This window comes from Charadrius vociferus, unplaced genomic scaffold, assembly GCF_000708025.1.
Source record: "Charadrius vociferus isolate BGI_N301 unplaced genomic scaffold, ASM70802v2 scaffold231, whole genome shotgun sequence".
In the NCBI taxonomy this organism is placed as follows: Eukaryota; Metazoa; Chordata; class Aves; order Charadriiformes; family Charadriidae; genus Charadrius; species Charadrius vociferus.
The window spans coordinates 2,354,514-2,382,090 of NW_009647211.1; the positions used below are offsets into that span (position 1 = coordinate 2,354,514).

At 40.9% G+C, this 27,577-nt stretch overlaps 1 protein-coding gene across 1 annotated transcript; it reads right to left on the minus strand.

Moving 5' to 3' along the window:
• Window positions 1-8,035: 8,035 nt before the first annotated feature.
• On the minus strand, window positions 8,036-26,812 carry LOC104296052 (chromosome unknown open reading frame, human C9orf72). Its single transcript, XM_009895877.1, has 10 exons — window positions 26,327-26,812; window positions 23,393-23,452; window positions 22,377-22,472; window positions 21,641-21,705; window positions 18,293-18,365; window positions 10,405-10,521; window positions 9,435-9,670; window positions 8,870-8,927; window positions 8,305-8,414; window positions 8,036-8,222 (listed from the first exon to the last, which is right to left on the minus strand). The coding sequence occupies exons 1-10, from the start codon at window positions 26,768-26,770 to the stop codon at window positions 8,036-8,038; spliced, it is 1,446 nt and encodes a 481-aa protein (XP_009894179.1). The 5' UTR covers window positions 26,771-26,812.
• Between the last annotated feature and the right edge of the window lie 765 nt (window positions 26,813-27,577).

The following is a 27,577-nucleotide window of genomic DNA, read 5'->3' on the forward strand; positions in this document are numbered from 1 at the left end:
GGTAGCTCTTGGCCGCCCAAGGCTAGCTGCAAAAATTGCGTCAACTTCCAAATTGTATCCTTTGTAGAAGGGTCGTGCTTAATCCAGCACACACACCTTTTTGGCATCTACCCCTATGCGTTGGTTTTGTAACATGTCATGACTAAGCTTCAGAAATTTAACTAACAAGGGGACTAAAAAACGGAAGATTTTAGCAAAATGAAAGGCACCTCTAGTATTCGGTTTGTGACTTTGCTCTCTTGGATAAAACTACCAGCAGAGAAAGCGTAACAAAGCCACATAAAATGCTGGAACGTTTAATGCAATGCAACCTCTGTCAACACAACCATCCACTCAAGCACTGCACAATTTTTTATTTGTACTACACACTCCTGATTAACAAAGCTCCATAATTAAAAAAACAGATATACACTGACACTAACGTGTAAAGCTAGTCCTACAGATTTGACTACTTTTTTTCTGTAATAAGCACATTTACAAGCTGGCACTTCTCTGGAACCAATTAAAGACATCGCGTTGTCACCACATCCATAAGACCAGTCAAACAAACAGATTTCTTTTCACATGTGACAGAGTGGTAGGTTTGTTCAGAAATGGACAAAGAAATCTATTGAAATATGCAAAGATGGGAATGAAAACGGAAAAGTTTGAAAAGAGACATTCTGAAAGTTAATGGGGTGTATCAGCCATTAATTTTTTAAAGTTCATTTCTTTTCTTAAATGCATTATCAAAAAGGTGACTGGAAAGCTTTATTATATTTTTGTCACATCTTCATAGCTTACATTTTATTTGTATATGTTTTATATCTCTGTGAAAATTTTGCCTGAAATACAGATAGCTGTAAATACAGCTCAGCCAGATGCTACAGTCATGTGGGCTGCAATTATCCTAAAAAGCATTCATAAATATAGCTGCTTTTTTGTGGAGAACTTGAGGGACAGTGAAAGGGTCTAAAGTACAATTCATATTTTACCGAGCCACCATGGCAACTACCCACTGGCATCAAAGAGCAACTTCATTTGATGGAGTCTCAGGAAATCAAACATCCATGAGTGCACTTCAGTCAAGACATGCTGGCACCATGGATCCCCGAACCATAACCATAAGCTTGTTTTGGGAGGTGCTGTGCTGCTACCCCATGCTCCTCTACCCTATAAGGAGCCTTGCTAGTGCCTCTCTGTTTCGCCTCCTGGAGGTCCCGGCACCGAAAGGTACCTTATGGCTTCATTCATTTGGCTTCCTGCATCTTCCAGAGCTCACAACCCCCTTGGCCTCGGCATACCGGACATCCAGTGGGTCATGTGGCCCTGCAGCATCCAAGGTCCCACGGGGGACCTGCAACAGACCATACCAGAAGTGTGAAAAACAAGTTACTCTGCTGCCTTGGTATGTAAACAGTTGGTGCATATGGTGAGAACCTGCTCGTGCTTAATAGGAGCCAGGCAGGGGAATGGAGGATAAAGTAAAGTAATTATGTTTGGGAACTGAATAAGTCCTACCAGGCTGAAGTGAGTAACAGTAGGAGAACTTTGGGCTGCAGAGCCACTCACACCGAGCGTTGCTGCTGGTAAAGTCACATATGCCCAATATTGTCCAAGTGACAGTCTCAGAAATACCAAATTTAAGTGTAGATGTAGCAAAACTGGGACCAATGGGGAAAAGCAGTCAGGTGTGGGGTGCTGAGAGGAGCTTGGTGGGGTAAGGAGGATACAAGTATGGCAAAAAATCAGCTTAAAATAAGAAAAAATAGGGAGGCAGTAAGGTATGAAATCAGGCAGAGAAAAAAAGAAGGTGGATCCTCCATCAGCAGGAGCACGAACACCTGCAGACAACGGTGACGCTGACCTGTGTGCCCCAGACCACTGGGATACCGGAGGGACCTGCCTTGGATAACCCACCATCAGGTCTGTGTTGATCAGATTTAGTGTGGGAGGAGATTGATTTGCACCTCCACACTAACAGAATTCTAATTTGATTACGATTACATGTCTATGTGTTTCACTGGACTTCAAACCTGTAATTAGCAGTTTTATAGTCAAGCCTAGTACTCTGCATTGTTATTTAATTACAAGCTGGTGTATCTGATTGCCTTGATCACTGAGAATTTTGCTGTCCTACCCATTTCCTTCTAGTGTGATCATTAATCAACAAACATGTTAATCAGCTTGCATCAGCTACCTCTCCAATCTCCTACCTGAAGGGGAAGTGTCAGACCTTGGCAGTAACAATGATAACAGCAGACTGAACCCAAAATGTTCCTCAGCCTGCCAGTGCCCAATTCTCTGCCAAAAACTGGTATGAAGTTAATTAGTCATTACTTATTGTCCAGGTCCTTTGTATACTGTATGGTTTGTCTGTGCAGCTGCCCTTGGCTACTAAAAAAACGCCTCCAAATGCCAGAAGGTCCTTCCTCCAGAATCTAGGTTATCAGAAATTATTTCCAAATACTGCTGTTAGAGAGATGGGGCAGGGAATGCCAGCCGGAGACAGCGATGCAGGATTAATCACCAGTGAAGAGGCAGCTTGACACAGACAGAAATCTCAGCAAGGACAACTGCTTTGCATCCCTGTGGATGAGTGCGGAAGGCTGAAACTGCAGTTTCATCCATCAGCTACACTACTGAACATTTTGGCAGAAATACTGGGTTTCTGTATGCATAGACTACAGTACTAAATTTCAATATTAGCTGACCTGTAATGTCTTACGTTACTGCTTCTACTGAAAACCAAAAGTCTGGCAACTGCTAGTCATATTTCACTGAAGCTGGAAAAGACACTCTGTTGTACTATAATGAGACTATTTTCTAAATGTAAGAGAAGCTGGCGTTGAACTTAGTTTCACAAATTAGCTTTTGGCTGTTGTACATTTTCAAACATTTTGGCTTATTGTTAGATACAGTTAGGGATGGAGTTTCAGACATTTGCCTTTGAGATATCACTGCTCCACAGCATCAAGCTTTTACTTTCGGCACTCAGTCAAAGTATCTTAAGTGCTTTTACCTAATTACCCTTGGTTGTATGTCTACATTCCCCTCTCTTAGAAGTCCTTGTTTTCTTGCTACAGATAGATGTTTATACAAAAAGTCCTGATAAGCCGTCATGTTTGAAGTAAAGGATATGCTGCCATTAATTTTAACACGTGTGCTGGACCCTGTAGATGCATATTCCTGATACCTAAATGTTTCTCTCTGGGATTCATATGTTGGTGCACCCACAGTTTCACTGGTGAATCCAGGGCCACCTTTAAGCCCATGCACACCTGTGCTCTCACAGTGGAGTTTATTCAGCTCCTGCTTTTATCTGTGCCATTGGAGGTACTCAGAACTGACCAGATGATGCCATGAAGAACATTGAGGGAAGTTGGCCTGGTCCAAGCAGGGGGTTGGAGCCATTACCCTCCAGAGGTCACTGCCCACCTCAGGTCTTCTCTGGTTCTTAGCACCAGTGAGTGCAGCCTGCCTGCCGGACTGTAGCCCCGCAGGACTGTTTGGGCTGGCAGGAACCTCGGGAGGTCTCCAGTCTGACCCCTGCCAGAGCAGGCTCAGCCATGGAATCACACCAGGGCTCAGGGCATTATCCTGTGGGGGCTGGAAACCCTCCAAGGAGGGGGATGGCACCATCTCCCTGGGCCCTGGCCCTGCCCAGCTGTTCTTATGGGGAAAACACTTTCCCATATCTCCACCCTCTCTGGCCCCACCAGCTTGCTGCCCACCAGGGCCTTCTCCCCAGAGCTGCCCCTGGACTCACTGGCATGGCTGTCAGGGCTCTGCATGCCCAGGGCAGGGCTGCTCTTTTGTCCTGCCCCAAGTGCATGGGGTGACTGTCCTTTCCTCCCACTGGTGCGGGTCCCTCTGGACAGCTGCCCTGCCCTCGTGCATATCGACTGGTGCGCCCCCAATTTGGCATCACCTGCAAATCTGACAGGGTGCACTTGGTCACCTTCTCAGGTCACAGAGATGTTAAACAGGACAGGCCCCAGGGCAGACCTGTGGGACCCCATGAGGCACCAGCCTCCAGGCAGATAGGACCCAGTGACCATCACCTCGGAGCCCGACCATCCAACTAGGTATTTACTGCCCATGGTGGGGCACCCACCCAGAGCCTAACATCCATCTTGGCTACAAGGACATTATAGGAAAGTGCTGGAAGCCCTGCTGAAGTCAACGTAAATGATATCCCCTGTTCTCCACTTGTCCACAAATCCAGTCATTGTATCACAGTAATGAAGTAAGTGATGCATTATTCACTCTTGGTCAAGCCATGCTCATAGTTCCCCATCATCTTGTTCTCCCCCATGTGGCATAACGTTTGCTCCAAGAGGACACATGCCATGATTTTCTGAGGTACCTGAGTGAAACTGGTCAACCTGCAGTTCCCCTGGATTGTCTTTTGGCCCATTTCCAGTTGTCAGGGATCCCATTCCGTGTACGTGACAATAAAGAGAGGTCTATCTAAAAGAAGGGAAAAATTACCAGTTGCCACTCCATGCAGTTTAAGTAGAAATTTCTCCCTCCACTGATCTTTTGCTTTGAAAAGCTGCATTATGTCAATCAAAGGTTAAAATTTCTTGCAGGGTAGCCCTATTATTATAATTAGAACTGAAGTTAGACTTACTCAATAGTGATTGTCAGGATTGTGTCTTTTTTTCATACTTCTGAACTTTAATTGAAGTCTTCTGTGTTTGAAACCTCTGGACATGCATATGAACAGCATGGCTTTGAGAAGCAAGATAACTTTAACCAAAGTATCACATAAACAACCTTGTAAATACGCACATGCTGCCATGGACTTTCCTCGGTGCTTTGCCCACGTAGGAGATGTAACAGTGTGTAGCTCTATGCCCACGACAGAGGTAAATGACACAACCATGTTCTATCCATGCGTAAAAAACTACTCTCCATACTAATGCGTATGGTTTATGCCTCTTTACTTTTGAAGACAGGACAAAGTATGTTCTTTGTAGGCTCTGATTAGACAATAGAGGTGAGCAACATGCTTGTATGAGACAGCCCTCATATTCTGGACCACTTTCCTTTGTCTTCACAGATATGAGAATAGGAAGAGAAATCTTTCTAACACCTTTTCCCAGAACAGAATGGAGTGTAGACATGCTGGCACTCTGCATTGGTATATCACGGTGGCTCAGGGCTAAGAACATCATCAAAATACCCATTTTGCTCTGGAATTTAGCTGACATTATGACATATTGATATATGGGCTGGAAATATCCTCTGCAGTCCTAACAAAAAAGACATTCCAGTGGATGTCTTTCTGTGCTACCTCTATAGGTACACAAAGAGCAGGAATCAAGATCAGGGAAAATATGCTACTAAAAATGCTCTGAAACATTGCTCCCCTTTCAAATCGACCTGGAATAAATAAACTTGCCCTATTCTCTTAACTGTAAGGAACTAAAATCCTGAAGAAAAGTATTCACTGACTGCTAGATATAAGTGAACTCCTTAAAACATTTCTAAATGCTGACATATGGGATTAAAAAATTTTAAAAGTAGAGGCTAAATTCTTACTGAAGCACATTAGAGACACAGCAAATCACACTGGTGTCAGCTTGAAGTAAGTCCTTAACAGAAACAGAGGAAGTAAGTAATGTATGACGTTCTATCAACGACAGTCTATGATTCACCATCTTAGCATAATTTTTAATTTAACAAGAAGGAAAAAGGGTTTCTTCTTTATTTCAAAGAATAAAAGATAATGATTCTATGAGATATAGAACATAAATTCTATGAAAAAAATACCAGGAGCAATTATAGTGAAAAATTGTGCATGAATTTTATTAGAATACTTTGTTTCCTGAGCAAGATTTACGACACAACATGCAGATGCATTTAATAATTTACTTCACTATACATTCTGCACTTGTGACAGTGCACTTGTGACAGCTGTGCAACAAAAGTAGCAACTGAGAAAGTTTACAGCTTTAAGTAATTTCAAAAAGTGACAGCATCTTCAGTAAACAAACAGAGCTTTACTCTTAGTAGTGTTAATGTTAAGCTTCCAATGCCTATCAAGCTGAAGTTACTAATTTCAGCAGCACATTTAAAGCTCGTTAGACTTCAACACAACTTCTACAATAGAAGTTTCAGCAGTGTTCATTACAGTGTTCATTACAATCTTAGACACAAGAGTAAAAACTTAGTACAATCAGACTCTTTTCTAATGGGTCAATCGATTAAAAATGCAGAAGGAAATAATAATGTTAGGAAGACAAACAATCTCAGCACAAGTAACTTACGCCAGCATAATTCTGACAAGTTCTTTTGATGAAGCACTGAGCTTATTGCAAATGTCCTACATAGATGTACAGCAAAAAATGGTTGCACAAAATGTAATTACTTACTCAACCAGGTAACACTGATGATGTTCACTCACAAAAATCGCATGCAGCTGGGGCTCATTTCCACATCTTTCTGAAGCTCTAAATACTTAATTGTGCATCTTTGTCTTTCAGGAAATATAAGTGAAATGTGGATGTCTAAATAGAGGACATTATTCCTTTTAAAAACTGAATATTGGATATTTAGGGAAAAGTTGTGAATCTAACTTTTGTTAACTTTTATGCCTCGCTGCATGAAAGACACCAAAAAGCTATCTTGAAAACAGAAACCTGTTTGCTAAGGAGTGTTATAAACAATTTAAGCAATTAAGCAACCGTGGCTTCTCAAATCACAAGTGCAGCTCTTCCAAGATGAATATTGAGTTATGAGGTTATGCTAAAACATGATACAAATATATTCCTGTGTTTGTCCAAAAAGAGAACACTACAACAACATGCAGCACAGATGTACTGCACACCAACCATGTGTCAAAAAAATGGGTGCGTATTAACCTGACACCATGCCACTCCACATGCTGCTGAGAAAGAAAGGTTGAGGCACACATACAGAAAACGTGTTGTTATTTTCAAGTGAAGCCAAGTTGGAGATGTGCTAAAACAAACTAAGATGACTGGCAAGATTATTGACTAGAATTCACTTAGTAAAATGTTAATCACATTAGTTCAGTTGTGCTCTTCTCTGAATTGAGGATTATTAAATATATTAATGGCAATGTAAAAAAAAAATATTAGTTTTATCTTTTAGTTTGGCTATCACCTTCTGTTCTTTGGGCAGGTCTAATACTTTAATCTGAACCTTATTCTAACTGACAATGGAAAAAACAGCAGCAGTTTAGACAGGAAGACCAACAATTGCTGCTGAATGACACAAATTTTCTGTTTTGTGTTTTGAAAGAGCTCAATTATGCTGGATCACTGAACACTTCACTGTGGGATGGCCCACCAATCTGTGACAGAGTATCCTGGTTGGCACTTACATGCACAAAGCTGCTTAAATAATGACCCAGTTCCCACGTGAAGAGTGCTGCTATTTAAGCTGCTAATAGTTAACAGTTTGCATACCAGAATAGCACTTTGTAGTATATTAAAAATCCCAAACACCTTTAAATGTTCTAAATGAAGGAGCCAGTAGTGTTAAAAATGGAGATGAGGGAAGACGTATTTCAGATTTGTACCACATACATAATAACAAACACTTTTTAAGAACTCTTTGAAACTCCTGGAAGGCTCCTGTTCTGCAACCTCCACTATCAGAGAGGACGTATGTATTGTTTTCTGTGGAAACACTAAAAATACTGACACAGCAGAACAGGAGAAAACTGAAACACACCTGAAGGAAGTCTCTAGGGAAAGAAAATTAAAATTCTTCCCTTCATCGTACACTAAAACATGTTAAAATTTATCTATTAAACCCATATGGGAATGGAACCTCTGGTAACATTTACTTTTACTGTTAAAAAAAGCACACGGAAGAGATGGATTTATTAAAATCATGCTTGTCTAGATAAGTTGATATCCCCTCTAACAAGACCCCCTTCTGCTTCGGACAGACTGTAGTGCTCCCAATGATCCATCCTCAGTCAAATCAAAGATTGTCAGAAGTGTGGTGGTGACGCTGACAGATTTCTTTTCACGCCATGCAAAACTGCAATATTACATGTCAGCAGTGGAGAACTTCAGAACGTCATGAGCATATCACGTTCTTGTACGCTAGTGTAGAACGGCCTCCCAAAGATAAAGGAATGTAGACCTGGTTTAATCTTCTCAGCCAAAGCCATTATTATGTTAAGATCGCCCTCTGCTGTTAAGTCAAGATCTATCTTTAAGCTACGAAGAGACTTAAAAGGTTTTTTTCCTTTTTGCCTGAAAGAAAATAAAAAAGGGTGTTGTAAAAAAGAAGAGAGGAAGTTTCTCAAAGCCTGTTTTCTATTACCTGTTCACTTACGTGTCATCCTCTATGTATTTTATTAAAGTTAAGGCTTTTCTGTGAAGGACTAGCAGAAATTGTGCAAGGAAAGTACTCCTTAGAGACAAGCCAGGCTTCAAATGGAAGATCTGTTAAAAATTATAGCAGAAAATTACGTAGACATGGAAATTCATGAATCGTTTTAAGAATGTGGAATATAAAGAAACATTGCATACACATGTAACATTTCCTTAATTGTAGCAAAGCAGGCACATTAACAGCAATTTTGTAGATATGCTTAACATTCATTCTTAGTTTTCTAGCTGTTCAGATGCAATAAATCAAGCTGTTTTACATCTGTGTTTGGACAAAGTATTATTTTCCTTTTTAAAATGATTTGAAATTAAGCTCAGTCAGGTAGCTTTCTCAATACTGTAACTGTAGACACTGTTGCACAGCAATAGAAATTGTGCATTGTTTTTCATCATTGCACTCATATGAAAAAGACCTACCAAGCCAACAAATGACCTATTCATGTTATCTTTTACTAGGGCTAGGAATATTGAACTTTAGCTTTTGTTCTTTCTGAAAAAGCAATAATTACCTGATCCAGGAAGGCTTTTACTAATGTATCTCGATGCAGGATATCTTGAAAGACATTCCTATAGAAAAAAAGGCAAACAAACACGTGAGGTAATGCCATGAAGGGACAATAACTGTCCAGCAGTTGTACACAGCAATGGCATTACTGTTTACAATCTGGCAGACACTAAAAATGAATACAAAATCTTAGTGAATTATAATCCTGTTATGTTTAAAGCTAATACAGAATTTTAACACAAATCTTTCAGATAAAATTAATTAAACCCAGGAAAGCCACTGGGCCCTCGCAAACACACTTAGCTTTGTTATACTCCTATTTAAAAGAGGCAACAAAATTAACATAACACGGTCCTAAGTATCCCTGAATATGAATCTCAGTAATATTTAATGCAACAAAACTACTGATGGAACTGGTAAATTCCTCCAAAGCGAATGCAACTACCAGAACTGAAGGAGCTTCTTAAAAGCAAAAAACCCTCATGTACTTTATTAGAAAGTACACTTTGAACTACTTTAGTCTCTTGTCCCAAATCAAGTAACTTTGAGAGATGCGAGAGAGTACATACAAATCAGGTGTGAAACTCTCATCTGTGTGGATAATATGATCTTGAGACATTTCTTCATCTGAATTAGCTCTCCAAAATGCTGTCAGCTCGGATCTCATATATCGTCGTTGGTTATAGATATGTTCATGACAGGGGGGCATCTGCTTCACTGTATTGACATCTACATCTATATGTGTAGTAGGATATGGGGCATACATTACTTGACGGAAGGGCAACACAAAGCTTCCTGTTGCATCCTGTTTTAGTAAAAAAAAAATATTATTCTTCTAGTTATTTTTTTTAAAAAAAACCAAAGGTATATTGTAGCAAAACAATATTAAAGCATCATGCCTATGTTTTAAATCCCATTTGTTTAGATGTGTTTTGTTTGAGAGAACTGATAGTTGTAGCCCAGTAAAGTCCTTCATACTGGATGATTCCCTTAATGTAACAATGAAAAGAGGTACTGAGGTAACTTGTGTATTACATTATTGCATTAGCCATTTTGTGAGCCCAGTAACATTACAGTATTATATTTCTCTGGTAAGTTTAGACTGCTCGCTAGAGCAAGAAACATTATTTTCCTATTCATTTTCACCCATTGCTACAGCCCTTTTAAAATACTTGGAAACTGTAGAACTGATGGACTGTTCTTATTTGGGAGTGGTACAACACAAAAACTTAATGCCTTCTGGGATTCTAGCCCCAGGTAGGCAAAAAAGTATTATTATTGTACCTCAACATATAGGAACAATTCTGGACAATACTCAAGAAATCGACGTGACAGAGAAAAGACTAGCTTGGAATTTTAACATGCAAACAGTTACAAGTAAAGCTTGTAGCTAGCACCAGAAAGGCATCAAGGGAAGATTACATGTTTCTTTGAACATGAATGTGCATATGCCAGTGCGTATCATATGCACACACATACACATACATTGAAGAATGGTCTTAAAGTACAGAAGAATAGAACTTTCCTAAGCATACTTACTTTGAGTAAGCCTTGAACAAAAAGCCCTGACTCGTATTTGAAAGAAGACTCATTTCTACAGAGTCTGGAACACTTCCGCTCTGACGGTGTAAGAAACAGACACAATGTTCTCACAATCTGCATTAAAAAGGACAGTTGTAAAAAACATGAAAAGGTAAGGAATGAACTGATCTTCAAATGCAATTTCCGCCCAGAATGTATTAGGCACTTCAAATGATGAACAAAGAAGTTCACCATGCTTATTAGAAAAGCCAAAACTTTACCAAGGCCACACAATAGTGACACGCTTAAATTATTAAACTATAAGCCGTATTACTCCAACTTCGTGTCAAATGAAGAAAAAATTACAACTTCTGGCAAAGTTTGTTTTTTTAGCCAACTATGTAGAACAAATCACTTTTGCCTTCTGCTACCTGTTACACCAACATGAGTTACTGTGATTACCTTCCTAGCCTTTTAAGCTTCTTATTTTATTAATTCCATATTGAAACAGCAGCTATTGTCTCCCATCAGGCACAGTCAATTTCCTAAATAATGCTTATTTCATGCTTATTTCATTATTTAATACATACTTATTTCCTCAGAAATTTCCTCAAACCCTCCATTAAAAGCAACAACGGTACTGCATTATCTGTTTTCAAACTCCTGTGCTGCAACAGCTGCAAGTAATCATCTCCAAACACAAACACGTATTCCATTCTGCTAATCTTTGAGTCTTAACCTGTGGTGTCTAAACGAGCTGCAAAAGAGCTCGCAAGCAATCAGTGAGTGTGCATCACCCAGGGGGTCACCCGGGAGCCCTCAGGAGAGAGCCCACAGAGCCAGAGCAGTAAATAGGCACCTGCTGCAGAGGAGGGTGTGTGGGCAGGGTGCTGAAAGCTCGCCAGCTCAAGAGGTAACCTCAATTGGTTAGTAACTGGTCCCCCTCCTGTTTTGAGTAGTGCAAACTACTTTGACTATGCAAACTACTACAACCAGTTGTTGTTGCTCTCCCAGAAGAGGACCCAACCATGGTTACCACTCCGCCAAAAGCTGTTGCTAGAAGGAGTGCTGCGACCCAAACACAGCTCCCACACAAACCTGCAGCCGTGCAGGTCCCTGGCAGCAGGGAGTGTCTGAGCCTGTCCCTCATACTGGAGGGCAGCAAAGACAACACCTGTGTGCACTGCGAGCAGGGGAACGGTCTGCTCAGCACGGTGGCAGAACTGAAAGAGGAGGTGGAAATGTTAAGGACTATCATGGAATGTGAGGGAGAGAGAGATTGGTGGAGCCACACCCAGAGGCAAAGGGAGCAGACTGAGGCTCCACAAGTGGCAGAGGATCCCCTCCCCTCTTGCCGTCAGGCAGAAGGAGGGGACCTAAGAGATGGGGAGGAATGGAATCGAGTCCCTGCTCAGGGAGGCAGGCGAAACCCTTCCCAGACTCCCTCAGCTTCCCACTTGCCCTTATACAACAAGTATGAGGGTCTGGAGCTTGAGGGGGAGGTGAATGAGGACATAGAGGAAGGCCCATCCAGGGGGTTGCCAAGGGCAATCCCGCCAGCCCCATGCATTAGGACTTCTACTGTTAAAAAGAAATGGAGGGTAATTGTTGTGGGTGATTCCCTTCTAAAGGGAACAGAGGGCCTCATATGCCAACCAGATCCGTCCCACAGGGATGTCTGCTGCCTCCCTGGGGCCCACGTCAGGGACATCACCAGGAAACTTCCCTGGTCTGGTACGGTGCACTATTACCCACTGCTCGTTATGCAACTGGGAAGTGATGAGGTTGTGGACAGAAGTCTAAAGGCAATTAAAAAGGACTTCAGGGCACTGGGAGGTTGAAGGTTCTGGTGCACCCTTCAGGGGTAAGGAGAGAAACGAACAGGAAGATAGAACTGATTAACACGTGGCTCAGAGGCTGGTGCCATCGGTGGAGTTTTGGGGGTTTTTGATCCCAGCCATGTCTATACGGCACCGGGCCTACTGGCAACAGATGGGGTACACCTGTCTCAGAAGGGGAAGAGGATCCTGGGGCAAGAATTAGCAGGGCTCATTGAAAGAGCTTTAAACTCGTTCAATGTTTCAATGGAAGGGGGAGGGGGATGTAACTGGGCCTGCTAGAAACAAGCCCAGGGGGAACATGCCAGGGTTTGCAGGATGGCGAGCTAGAGAGGACCCTTGTTATTCTGTCTCAGTGGAGGTAAGGGTTGGAGATACACGGGGCAGTAAAGATGGAGGGGTTATTGATGGGTTAGAAGCCATGGAAAAACCTGACAGCAGTCAGATAGGAACTAGGCCTTCCACCCAGAAAGAAGAGTTGGGAACATCAGCCCAACTGCGCAACTGAAGTGCATCTATGCTAATGCACGTAGCATGGGCAACAAACAGGAGGAGCTAGAAGCCATGGTGCACCAGGAAAACTATGATATAGTAGCCATCACAGAAGTGTGGTGGGACACCTTGTGCGACTGGAGTGCTGCAATCAATGGCTACAAGCTCTTCAGAAGGGATAGACAAGGAAGGAGAGGTGGTGGGGTGGCCCTGTATGTTAGGGACTGTTATGAACGTTTAGAATTCAATCATAGCGATGATACAGTTGAGTGTCTATGGCTCAGAATCAGGGGAAAGGCCAACAAGGCTGATCTTGTGGTGGGGGTCTGTTATAGACCACCCAATCAGGACAGATGAAACTTTCTACAAGCAGCTGCAAGAACTCTTGCAATCGCTTGCCCTTGTTCTTGTGGGGGACTTCAACTTCCCGCATGTCTGCTGGAAATACACCACAGCAGAGAGGGAACAGTCCCGGAAGTTCTTAGAGTGTGTTGAGGAGAACTTCGTTAGTCAGCTGGTGAGTGAACCTACCAGGGAAGGTGCCCTGCTGGACCTGCTCTTTGTGAACAGAGAAGGACTGGTGGGTGATGTGATGGTGGGAGACCGACTAGGGCACAGCAATCACAAAATGATTGAGTTCTCCATTCTTAGAGAAGTAAGGAGTCGGGGCAGAAGAACTGACACGTTGGACTTCCGAAGGACTGACTGACTTGCTTAGGAGACTGATTGACAGAGTCCCTTGGGAGGCAGTCCTGAAGGGCGGAGGAGTCCAGGAAAGCTGGACACTCTTTAAGAAGGAAGTCTTAAAGGTGCAGGAGCAGGCTGTACCCATGTGCTGTAAGTCACGCCAGTGGCAAAGACGACTGGCTGGGCTGAACAGAGAGCTTTGGCTGCAGCTCAGGGAAAAAAGGAAAGTCTATGGCCTCTGGAAGAAAGGGCAGGCCACACACAATGACTACAAAGATGCCGTGAGGCTATGCAGGGAGAAAATTAGAAAGTCCAAAGCCCAGCTAGTAGTTAATCTGGCTTCTGCTGTAAAGGGCAACAAGAAATCTTTCTATAGATACATTAGCAGCAAAAGAAGGGCCAGGGAGAGCATCCATCCTCTATTAGATGCAGGAGGAAACTTGGTGACTAAGGGTGAGGAAAAGGCTGAGATGCTTAATGCCTTCCTTGCCTCAGTCTTCAGTAATAGGACCGGTTGCACTCTGAGGATCCAACCCCCTGAGCTAGAGGACAGAGACCAGGAGCAGGATGATCCCCCCACAATCCAGGAAGAAATGGTCAGTGACCTGCAGCAGCACATAGGCATACACAAGTCTATGGGACTGGATGGAATCCACCCAAGAGTTCTGAGAGAGCTGGCAGAAGTGCTCACCAAGCAACTTTCCATCATTTTCCAACAGTCCTGGCTGACTAGGGAGGTCCCAGAAGACTGGAAACTAGCCAATGTGACACCCATCTACAAGAAGGGCCGGAAGGAGGATCTGGGAAACTACAGGCCTGTCAGTTTGACTTCAGTGCCGGGGAAGCTGATGGACCATATGATCCAGAGTACCATCACACAGTACACACAGGACAACCAGATGATCCGGCCCAGTCAACATGGGCTTATGAAAGGCAGGTCCTGCTTGACTAACCTGATCTCCTTCTACAACATGGTCACCTGCTTAGTGGATGAGGGAAAAGCTGTGGATGTTGTCTATCTGGAATTTAGTAAAGCCTTTCCACCATTTCCCCCAGCATTCTCCTGGAGAAACTGGCTGCTCATGGCCTGGACAGGTGTACTCTTCGCTGGGTAAAAAACTGGCTGGAAGGCCAGGCCCAGTTCCGTTTGGTGGCCAGTCATGAGTGGTGTCCCCCAGGGCTCAGTACTGGGGCCAGTCACGTTTAACATCTTTGTAAATGACCTGGATGAGGGGATCGAGTGCACCCTCAGTAAGTTTGCAGATGACACCAAGCTGGGTGGAAGTGTTGATCTGCCGGAGGGTAGGGAGGCTCTGCAGAGGAATTTAGACAGACTAGATCGATGGGCCAAGGCAAACTGTATGAGTTTCAACAAGGCCAAATGCTGGGTCTTACACTTTGGCTATAACAACCCCCACCAACGCTACAGGCTTGGGGAGGAGTGGCTCAAAAGCTGCTCAGCAGAGAGGGACCTGGGGGTGTTGATTGATAGCCAGCTGAACAGGAGCCAGCAATGTGCCCAGGTGGCCAAGAAGGCCAACAGTACCCTGGCCTGTATCAGGACGAGTGTAGCCAGTAGGACCAGGGAAGTAATTTTACCCCTGTACTTGGCACTGGTGAAGCCGCATCTTGAGTACTGTGTTCAGTTTGGGATCCCTGGCCACAAGAAGAACATTGAGGCGCTGGAGCGTGTCCAAAGAAGAGCAACGAAACTGGTGAGGGGTCTGAAGCACATGTCTTTTCAGGAGCGGCTGGGAGGAGGGAACTGGGGTTGTTTAGCCTGGAGAAAAGGAGGCTCAGGGGAGACCTTATAGCTCTCTACAACTATCTGAAAGGAGGTTGCAGAGGGGTGGGAGTTGACCTGTTCTGTCAAGTAACAGGTGATAGAACAAGAGGAAATGGCTTCAAGTTGTGCCAGGGGAAATTTAGATTGGACATTAGGAAGAATTTCTTGATTGAAAGGGTCATCAGGCATTGGAATGCGTTACCCAGGGCAGTGGTGGAGTCTTCATCCCTGGAGGTATTTAGGGGTTGTGTAGATATAGTGCTTAGGGACATGGTTAAGTGGTGGGCTTGTCAGTGTTAGGTTAATGATTGGACTAGATGATCTGACAGGTCTTTTCCAATCTAGGAGATTCTGTGATTCTGTGTCCTATCTGTGTCTGTAAGGTGTTTGAGAAGGTTCTACCCTTGCACAATGTGTTTATGCAGTACCTAAACCAATGACAACCTAGTTTCTGACTAACATTTTCTGCCACCTCAGGAAGATGCAAAAGGTGGTTTTTTTTACTTTAAGGAAAGCTGAAATATGCCATGAAGAAAGCCAATTACTTCAGAACAGTTGCACCGTGACACAGGGAGCATACTGCTGATAAGAACCTGTGTAGAAATTATGAAATTTACCCTGGATGTACCTCGAGACTCACATTCTTATGGACTGCTTTTTTCCTAGTGTCTTGCTTATCCATACATGACTTTACATACTTATAACCATTTAGACCTTAAAGTCTTTTAATTCATTATTTTATGAACTATAAGCTTTAAGCTTTTTATAACCACTTAAGCCTTTAAGATTTCCTCTACTATGCTAACTTAATCATGTGCAAATCTTATATCCCTAAAACAATACATATTAAGTGTGGTTAGCTGATTTCAGCTAAACTGAGAATTTTCTTTTCTCTGTTGCTCGTGTTTATTTTTTAATTTGAGTATCAGCATTTACTGTTCATTTAACCAGAGGTACTTTACCATCACTGCTAATACACACAAAAAATGCATTTCCCCGCGGCCCTGCCCCAATTTTTATAAAGCATTATGAACTGCTTATTTCAAAATACAGGTTTAATAAAGGTGCCGTGATTTTTTTAAGAAGACGATTATCACATTTCACTGCAGCAAGGAGCCCTACATACTATAAAATACATAATATATAAAATGTATCGTCTACAATTAATATACAGTATATTCAGCAGGCCCACTGTTCTCTGTTCTTAACAGCTATATAAATAGATACGTAAAAAAGGGCATCAACTTCGAGAATTAAAATGAGTTTTTCCTCAAAGAAAGGTTTCAGTCTTACAAAATAAGCCAGAGCTCAATAATTAGTACATCACAATTAAGAATATGACCAGACAGAAAAGCCCAATATACAAAAACATTGTTATGAAGTTATCTGAATATACTGCTTCTCCACATGTACCACTGTGGGACCTTAGTCATGGTCTCACGACATGGGACTGTTGTTATTGCATGGCCCAGAGGCCCCAGAGTAAATTGAAAACTTAGCATGCTACGTAACTATGCAGAACCTTACCCTCACAGCAGTACTGGTATAATGATTAAGTACAGTGGTGCCTAATACCTGAAGGCTCTAGGATAGCACACTTTTATGAAACCCTTGTTTTCATTCCCGTTTGCAGGGATATTCTGAATCAAAGGGGTTTATTAAAGGACTCAGCCATGAATGGAGAGAGGCAATTGATTCAGTGAACTACATTTTCTCATGAAGAAAACAACATTTTCTTCATGATTTGTCACTGAATATCCTAACTGAAAATTAACTTCAGTGTTTTTATTAGAAGGGATGGAGTAACTCCCTAATTAAATGCAAGTCAAAGGGAAATGCTGATACATTGCACTAGGCTAAAAAGAAATATGTTTTAAGAAATAGTTCAATGAACAGGATACACAAGTATATCTCTTCCAGGAATTGCTTTCAATTTATCTGAAACGAGCATTTTGGTATAATCAAAAAGCTGTACACAAAAAAAGTACTTCAAGAACTCTGAATACGGAAAACATCCTCATTTGATTTTTCTTTCATGTACCGGGTAAGCTTAAAATAAGCATCAAGAAACTCTCCATTTACACCAAAATATTAGAGTAAAAGCAGTGCAGGTGATAGTTTCATATTGGTTCAAATTAAGTATTTCATAACAAGCTTGCAAGAGAGTTAAAAATAATAACAGCTAAGAAAAAACACGTCTACCACAAAAATATAATTATTTTCATGTTCTGAAATGACAGCTTCCAAGAGTGACCTTTTTTTCATCCCCAAAAGACCATAATGATGTACACACTCGTCCCCGTTAAGAGATACAGCTAATGCTGCTTATTGTTTCTAGGCCTGAAAGCTCCTAAATATCATCCCTACTGATGTGCTCCAGCAAGGATGACACACTGAGTGTTTTGCTGTTACAGAACTCAGTTTTAGGGATTTGTATCTGTACTTTGCCTCTTTCTGGTTCTTCTGGAAAGCTGAGTCAAACCTAATTTAAGTTCTACCCATTAAACTGTACACTTATTTAACAATTAGGTTTTAAAGAGACTGAAGATATAGTTAAAACAAAATACAGCTATGAAGAAAAAAACACCGGAATTGCTGGAATGGCTTAAAGTTCTAGTAAGCTTGCATGTTTCAACACGTGTGAGTACAGACTCAACAGCTTTGAAGTTCCATGAAACACAGGCAGTTCATGATGCAGAAGTCCATTTATTCCCCAGCATAAAAGTAATTATGCAGATGAGGACACAGACAATATTCATTGACACAGCTGAACTGGGCAAGCCAGTTCTGACCACTTCAATTTGTACATTTTAGCTAAGAAACCTAATTTTAAAAGCTCAGACTCATTTACTACTCGTTTATATACAGTATCAATTAAATAAAATACATTGGTTTTCTTACAGTTGCCAGAATACAACTGCTAAGGAAATTTTCGGGCAGAATTATCAACTGCTAGACTAATCAGCTGAAGTAAGATAACCAGACAACAGTATTCCTTCCTTCTTCAACCTCAAGTATATTTATAGATAAACCTTGTTCCAAACAACACAATTACACTCCTAACAATTAGCATTTAAGTTTGGTTTATTTGAAAGTGCATTACCTTATTAACTTTTTCTGCACTGCTTCCTACAACTACAGAACAACCGCAGGTCTGCAGGTGTGAACTAATTGCACTGCAAATAAAAACAAACATAGGTGAATACATTTAATCAGACTTTTCAAATAAACCAATTATCATCTTCATAAGAATGAAGTGCTTCTAGTATAAATATAGGCCCATACCTATAGGACCTCATACAGTTGTGTAGGTTACTGCTGAAATCGAGAAGTTTGACAGTATCTACCTTTTAATTTTGATGAATAAAAAGACTGTCACTCAGAACCTCCAAACACCGGTTCAAATAAAAACTGTCTACTGCTACTATCTAACTGTATTACAGAATCTGTATAAAATAACTCATCTAAAGTAACACAAGGCATATTAATAATGAAGGATTTGAAAGCAGGTCTATTCCATGATTGGGTTGTCCTCATTTTCTGAAACTGTGGATTAGAAGACAGTTTTGGGAGACGTGGCAGGTAAACTGTTCTACTGTTGGTAACCAGATGGGCAAGAGCACATCACAAGCTTCAGTCCCTCAGAAGACACACAGGCATGCTGGAAGTTGAGTGATCTTGTCTTGTGAGTTGCCAGCAGCTCAGATCTGATATAGGTTATCATAAGTTTGGAAGCTGCAGTAAATATACCTGGACTAACCTTGACAACTCTTAACTTGTCCTTAAGAAACTTCTTTTGAGGTTTCTTATCCTCATCCTCCCTTTCCCATGCGCTTTCTCAAACCAATACCTGGCCCACAGTTTCAAAAAGTCTAGATACTCTAGAAAGTCTAGATGACAATGTTACAATATTTTCTCCAATATCTGTGAATACGCAAAAGTACATTTATGCTACCTTACTGAAGGATGTATCATATGTGATTAACCAGTTCTAATAAACACCTCTAATTTATAAGGACTATAATAGCTACACTCAGACTCTGAAATCCTACAGGTGGACTTTATAGTGGACCTGCTACTACTTATCTTATCAACTATATTCTAAGAGTTAAATTTAAGGCCATCTGAGTACTTACAAAGTCTTCCTTCTGGGCAGAAAGAGATGTTCGGTTTCATTTAGAAGTTACTATGAAAGCATGACTGCTTATTTTAGAGGTTGGAATTGTTGATATGGCAGTTTATTTAGTTTAATCCAATTTTTATTCAATGACATCCTGCCCCTCTACTCTGCCCTGGCAAAGCCAAATCTGGACTACTGTGTCCTGTTCAGGGCTCCTCAGTTCAAGAAAGATAAGGAACTACAGGACAGAGCCCAGCGGAGGGGCTATGAAGATGATCAAGGGAATGAAGCACCTCTCTTATAAGGAAAGGCTGAGAGACCTGTGTCTGTTTAGCCTGGAGAAGACTGAGAGGGGATCTCATAAATCCTCAGAAATACCTAAAGGGCGGCAGCTGTCAAGAGGTTGGGGCCAGACTTTTTTCAGTGGTGCCCAGCGACAGGACAAGGGGCAACAGGCACAAACTGGAACACAGGAAATTCCCATCTCAACATGAGGAAAAACTTCTTTACTTTCGGGGTGACAGAGCACTGGAACAGGCTGCCCAGAGAGGTTGCAGAGTCTCCTTCTCTGGAGATGTTCAAAACACGCCTGGATGCTGTCCTGTGCAACCTGCTCTAGGTGAACGTGCTTTGGGAGGGGGGTTGGACTAGACGATGTCCAGAGGTCCCTTCCAAACCCCACCATTCTGTCATTCTGTGTCATGTATAAATCCATACAACACTATATTTAAGACTTGAAATCTGAACCTTGATGAGCTGATAAGCTTTGCAGATAAGCTAAAAAGCAGACATTTGGCCCTTCACACAAATGGCCAAGTTATTTTTTTCAGGACAAAATTTCTAGGGAGATGGAGTAGCAAGAAGAGATAACTGACACCCTATAGTCTACTACCTGCCCAATAAATCTCTATCTGGTATGAGAATAGCTCATCAATTTAGGATCATAGAATCATCATAGAATGGTTTAGGTTGGAAAGAACCTTGAAGATCATCAAGTTCCACCCCCCCTGCCATAGACAGGGACACCTCCCACTAGACCAGGTTGCCCAAGGCCACGTCCAGCCTGGCCTTAAGCACCTCCAGGGATGGGGCCTCAACAACCTCTCTGGGCAACCTGTGCCAGTGCCTCACCACCCTCATAGTGAAAAATTTCTTCCTGATGTTTAATCTAAACCTGCCCTCTTCCAGTTTAAAGCCATTCCCCCTCATCTTATCACTACATGCCCTAGTAAAAAGTCCTTCCCCAGCTCTCCTGTAGGCCCCTTTAGGTATTGGAAGGCCGCAATAAGATCTCCTCAGAGCCTTCTCTTCTCCAGGCTGAATGGCCCCAACTCTCTCAGCCTCTCCTCCTCGGAGAGGTGGTCCAGCCCTCGGACCATCCTCGTGGCCCTCCTCTGGACATGCTCCAGCAGGTCCATGTCCTTCTTATGTTGGGGATTCCAGAGGGGGATGCAGTACTCCAGGTGGGGTCTCACGAGAGTGGAGTAGATGGGCAGAATCACCTCCTTTGACCTGCTGGCCACACTTGTTTGGATGCAGCCCAGGATATGGTTGGCAAAATAGGGTAGCATCAATGGCTCAAAATATGGATACAGTAGGATCAATGGCTCTAGTTGTTTACAATAATCCATTCCATGACATTCACTTTATTATTTCCCAAATTCTCTATGGAACTAAATACTACATTACTGTCAAGAATTAATTTAACACATGAATTTCTGTAGTACTGAAAATGTATGTGACACTGTATAAATAAGTAAGCAAAACATAAATAAATGCAGTTACATCAGAGATGCTCTGAAAGATAAGAGAATATCAATTAAAATCTATGAAATATGCTTTCCCACAGGAAGAGACCAAGTTGCTCTCAAGTGCAACTACTTCCACTTATACATTAAAAATGGGGGGGAAAAAGAGCATTCTATATGCCATACCATTAATGACTCTTATTCGTAGTTTACACAGTAAACACAACCCAGGTTTTTTGTATTTCATAAAAATTTAAGATTTTGACTTATACCCTCATAAAATTAAACATAAGGATCAAAGAAAAATTTTATTTGATAGGAACTCTATTATCAAGCAAATGACTCTGACAACACAGTATAGAGATGCAGCCATTAGCCCAGAGCCATTCTTCTAGAAAGATAGCAACTTCTACAGCATTTTACAGACAAAAATCTCAAAAAAAGATACGTCACCCCCCCTACTATAAAGAAAACTAATCTAATGCATGTTCACATGCACACACAGATATATACACATCTATATATATGCACAGACAAGTTTAAACCATTTCACTACAGCATACATCAAAACTGAAATACATACTTGAGGAGAAAGCCTTCATGGCAACTATCCCCAATGTCATCATCATTTAGCACCGTGTCACTTATCTGAAATGCAAGTAAATATAAACAAAGGTTAGACAAGGATCTGTAACACTTTCTGATTAATTGATTTTTGTTTTTACTGATAGGTGGGAACTGTTTGGGAACTATTTAAGCTGAGTTGTAAGACTGCCCCAAAAAGCACAACCTTAAAAAGACCTGACTTCAGCCAAAGCATTTTGTAAATTATAAAGTCACTCAATTATTAAATGTTCTTCACCAGTCACAAGTCAGATTCCTCCCAGTGTTTTTTTTTTTTATAACCTTGTCCAGAATACTTTAAATCACTGCATGTGAGATCACTTTTACTTCTTCCATGAGAACACACCACCACGACGAAACACATATCAACATTAAAACCATTTAACTCCCCATTCATTTTGTTTTGCATCAAATAGCCTTTCCACTCCACTCTTAAAAATGGTATCATCCTACATAGTCAATTTTTCTAAGTGCTGACCATAAAAACCACTGCTAGTACTGTTATATTTACTGAATTAAAACAGTTCTGTTAAATCATTCCCTAAAAAATACACCACTTGGGAGACCTTTATGTGAAACAACTGAAGCGTACAAGAATTTATGACAACTGTGGGGTTTTGTCTGCTGAAGAAAGCGCCAAACCAGAGTGCCAAAGCCCCTTTTGTATTCAGAATGCAAAGAACACAAGGACTTACATCTATTTCTTCTGGAACGCTGTGTGATTTCATAGATGAAAGGAGTTCCATTACAGGAATGACTTCTCCTGTCAGCATTGGAATGATGCTCTGGCCCTGCGCAATAAATAAAATACTTGAAGTAAACGCACATTGTGCATTATTAGAAGATACTACTAACATGGACTTGCAATAGTACATGCAAAACACCTTCATATTGTTTGGAAGTGTGGTATAAGCAGAAATTGATGCATAGACTTCTTGGGTTTTGCACATCAATAATTATAAACTAGAAACATCGATTTTCCTTCTCAACATCATGTCTAAAATGTATTTCCAGGGTCCTATTTCCAGGGTCCCATGCTAACTTCCACCATCAGTTTGATTGGCCTGGACAAGAAGTATTTGGAGTGAGATAATTTGATCATAGCGTACTACGTGCAATTACTGTTAAGCATTTTAGATCCAAGTCTGATGCTTCAACAATGACAGGAAACTAAAACCAGGTGTATTAGTTACTAACATACAAAATTACATTTCTGATTTATCTATCAGAAGAAACTGAAGCCACAATTTCATTTTTACAGTTTCAGAAATCAAATTCTTTTCACAGTCTTATCCATTAGGCCCCCAACCACATTCCAACATGATGGACTCCATACATCTCTGTAACCCAGAAAGGTAATGACATAGTGAAAAACCATGCTTGATAGGAGGTGAGCATGAATCTATGGAAGCTACTACCTTTACAGAGCTTCAAGTTCAAGTAAATGACTTTTCTTTTCTGAAAGATAATATTCTTCATAGATTTCCACTTTACCCATAAAGTGATGAAATATATTTTCCTCCAACTTTTTCACAGCTTCCGTCATCCTATCTTCAGAAACTTTGCCTCCTGTGCATGGCAGGTCATGAGCCAGTCCAAAGTAACTTCCTGGATCCCAAAAATAAGAAGCAGCACCAACTTCTACAGTTCCCAGATGGAGTCAAATAGTTTTGTCATGGTGTGCCATATGCATCGACCAGATGGCCCTTACCTGATCCTCCATTCTCTCCGTGCCTTCCAAGACAATCTTCTGGAAATGTTCTTGCCTCTCCTGAGCAAGAGAAGCAGTTAAATATAAACGCTCTGGTATTTGTTTATATATGTATGTACACAACAGTCAAATGGTACAGTTTCTTCCCTGTGGAGTCACGCTTCTTAGATTCAAATTTCGATGTTCAAGTCTTTTTTCTTTTACAGAGTTGACATTAGCGGGAAGCGATGTTATTTTAAACAGATCAACGCTCTCTGCTCTGCCCCCCACCAAACCTGTCACATGCTTGGGCAAGAGTAGCAGGAAGGGAGGGTGTGATGACAATGACAAAACTTAATTAAGTTTCTTCAGTACAGATCAAGAAAATGCCAAATGATCAGATTATGGTCAAGAATTCCACTTCATGCATGGATTTTTATTTTCAAATGGATAACATACAGACTGATGGTTCCTGATGCAGCCAGAGAAAAAATGTGATCTCCAGAATGATAAAAATTATTTGTTGGGGGAGGGTAGGAGAAACAAGACTTTTTTTTTTCCCACATCTTGAGACACTGGTAAGTCTTCAAAATATTGTTTTATAACCAAGTACAGGAGACATGAAGCCTCAAAATACACAAAACACAATGCAAAAGAGACTGGACAAAGTTCTCAAAATGGACTCATCAGCAGCTGAGTAGCAAACTGCATTCAAAATGCAGCTTACAATGGAATCAAGTTATTATTCCCAAAGAGAATTCAGCATTAATCACTGGAAGAATTGATACACTATGCAAAAAGTGAAAGATGCTGTGAGAACTAATGATATTGTTTGCTAGATGCTGACAGGTTATTGCATTTTTATTGGTTACTCATTAGTTTCCTGTGACTGAACTACTCAGAGTTGATCACCTTCAAGTGGAAAAAGAGTTTACAAAACTTTTTGAACAGATGGATAGGCAACAAGCTACAGTAACTTGCCTTAAAACAGCAATAAAACTTATCTAACTATCCAAAAGAAGCATCTGTGAAAAACAATACTCGAATGAGGCAGATTCCTTCGGGGCACCTCCATCCTTCAGTTTAGTGTCAATGAAGTCATCCTTGACAACGAAGATCCTTTGCTTTAAAAGCAGTCAGTCTTCATGAAGATAAAGCTGAACAAATGGTGTAAGTCACTTCTTTTTAGAAATATAACTGCTCAAAATTATTGGACAAACACCTGGAACATAAAACTGAAGTGGATAAAAGGGGTTTCTAATCCCATATAGACGACTTGCTTGGAGTTGCTTGTCTTTCTCTGCCAGTCTGTACACTCTTCCATGTTTCTCCTAGACCTTGAGGTCAGAAGGTTTCTTCTCTTCTAAAGTCTAGCTGGAACTGTTGTCTGGCTCTACACAGAACTCATGAGAGCTGATAACCACACCATTATAAATTGCAGAACAGATACACAGGTTCCCTTCAGATATGACTTCAACATTTTTTTTTCTGCTGTAGCCATAGTTGCTGAACTGCCTCAAAACTCAAACTACAAAATGAGCCTGTTTTAATTCAATATCATAATTCTACAACTCCTGCCTAAATTTTAATATGCATTTTCAAAGCAGGTTTCTCTTTTCTAGGCAAGGCTGCAGAACTGCAGATATATGCAGGGATCTTTGATCTTCCTCAAAAAAAAAGAAAAGAAAGACAATAAATGTCTCTTTCAGAATGTATCACTGTCTCAGCTAACCCTGCTGGCTTATCTGCTTCAAGAACATCTGAAAAAGAATGAAGAACTTAATGACTCATTTCTGAGGAAACTAGTAGAAAACATTTTTTGTCATTCTCAATGCCACTTGAAGGCTATTTCTGCTGTGGCAACATACTGATATGGATCAATATCCAAAAAGGAAGAAGACATACTATATTGAAAGTGAACCTTATGTCCTATCCTTTCTCTGGAAAATAAAACCCACAAGTATCAAGAGACAATGTGACAGAAAACACTGACAGCCATCATCAGGCAATACAGCACAAATCAATGGAGTTTGTTTGTGTAGCAAAAAGGAAACAACACTACAAAAATTAACATCAGCTTATTATTTCTGGAATCTTAATTAGTTCACGTAAGAGCACTCAAAAAGGAAGTTTAAAGTATGTTGACTAGAAGTCTCAAAACAGAAGAGGAACAAAAAACTTTATCAGACAAACATGCATCTCCATACACGTTGCAGCTGACATGCAATTTACTGCTCGAAGACAACTTGTACTCAGTGAAGATGACAGAGATTTTAGTTTTTATTATTAGAATGTTATTTATTTTAAACAAAAATACACAACAATTTTCATTTAATAAGGAAATATCCATAATGTACCCAAAGGTAAGAGTTGCAATTCTTTAGAAAAATTTAGCATGTTTTCCTTTTTGAATTTCAAAAGCAGAAATTTTTGGACCAAAGTAGATGTATTTTCGTGGTTCTCCCATTAGTTTTACACAATTTAACACCTACCAAACTGCTCATTAATACTGTTTTTTTGAGAAATAAAACTGTAACAATGACAACATTAAGTACATCAGTTCCCTTTTCTGAACCTCAACAGTGAAAACGATTTTAAACACAGTAAATTTACAATTCTTTCTAGCTTAAACACATCAATTAACACAGTTAAAAGCAACAATGTATATGAAATTCAGAGAGATGAAAAACTGTGTAGAATACCCATTTCACCTAAATAGCCTGGTACAGGTTATATAATATTAGCAGGATAAATCACAAGCCTAAAAACCCCAGCCTTGAATTTGCTAACATATTGATAAATTTTAACCTTCAAAATTGTATACTTGTAGACAGGTCAGCTTCCTCTGAGTTTTTGTGTCTGGATTGCTACAGAACAGGTGTCACAGAATCTTAATTCTTGCCTTTGCTCAAGACAACTTGGACGACTGTTTTTAGTAATGAACAATAAACCTACCTTATGCATCCATATTCTTCCTTTCCTTATAATGTGTGTTAGCCTGTCCACGCACACTCTGTGAAGTGGTAGGTAGAAGCCAAGTTCACTTTGGGGAAGTATAATTGATAGTCCATATGTGCTTCTGTCTCCATTCCAGTTTCCATCAAAGATTAATGACACAATGATTACTCTTTTTTCTGCTAAGACAAAGAACTTCACATCTATTGCACCGCTTTCTGCATTCCGAAGTATTTCTCCATTAAGGGTGTGGTTAGCAAGAAAAGTTATTTCACCATCACTGAGAAGCACCTGTTCTGTCTTTGGCGCCCAGATATGCCGCACTCGGGGGCCAAGGATATTGTCCCAGTAAGCAAAAGTGGCAGCTAATAAAGGTGACTCGCCATTCAGAGAGATCTCGGTTTTAGCAACTGCAGGAGATGGTGGTGGACAAAGAGCTGACATGCCTGCTTCCTCTCTTGTGTATAAGTGAAATGCTTACATTACCTAAAAAAAAAAAAAAAAATCATAGAAAAAAAACCAAATTAGAGCAGCATGCTTTATTATATCATCTTTTTTGTTTCCAGATAAGACTTCAAGACGCAACCTGACTTCTACACCTGAGACTACACTGTAGACTTCATTCAAGAAGGAAGTGTATATGCATACCTTCCACATAACGAAGTGGTATGCTTTACAAACATTAGTCAGTCAGACCTTAAATACCCTTGACTCACTGTGCAAGTATGATGACACTGCACAACATTCAACTTGTGTAAGAAAACTTACATTTGATAAATATATCCTTTACATCATGGTGACATGCAGGGTGCCGGCAATACAAGGTGTTGGCTCAGCACTTTACAGAATGTATTGATGGAAAATTCTTCATACTGCGTAGACACAAATCCTCAAACATTTGCCCTAGCAGTTTCCAACAATTTCCCCATTTCCCAACAGCTTCCCCATTTTGATGGGGCTGCAGAAGATAAGAGAAGTTTCACCTTCCCTAAGTCACGCTAGAGTCACAGGAACACATTAAATAAAAAAGTTTTACGAACAAACTCATCCCAGGATGAAAAACTAAAAAAGCCAAAGCTTTTATCTTGACGAAACCCCTCACAATCAGAACTCAGCTTTCCTTTCCTCCCCGCCTGCAGCACTTCACGCCATCGCAGAGGGGAACCCCCACCAGTGTCCAAGGAGCAGTGACGCCCATCTCACTGACACAGCTGTAACTGGCCAGACCTCCGGCACCGCTTCGTTTCCTGT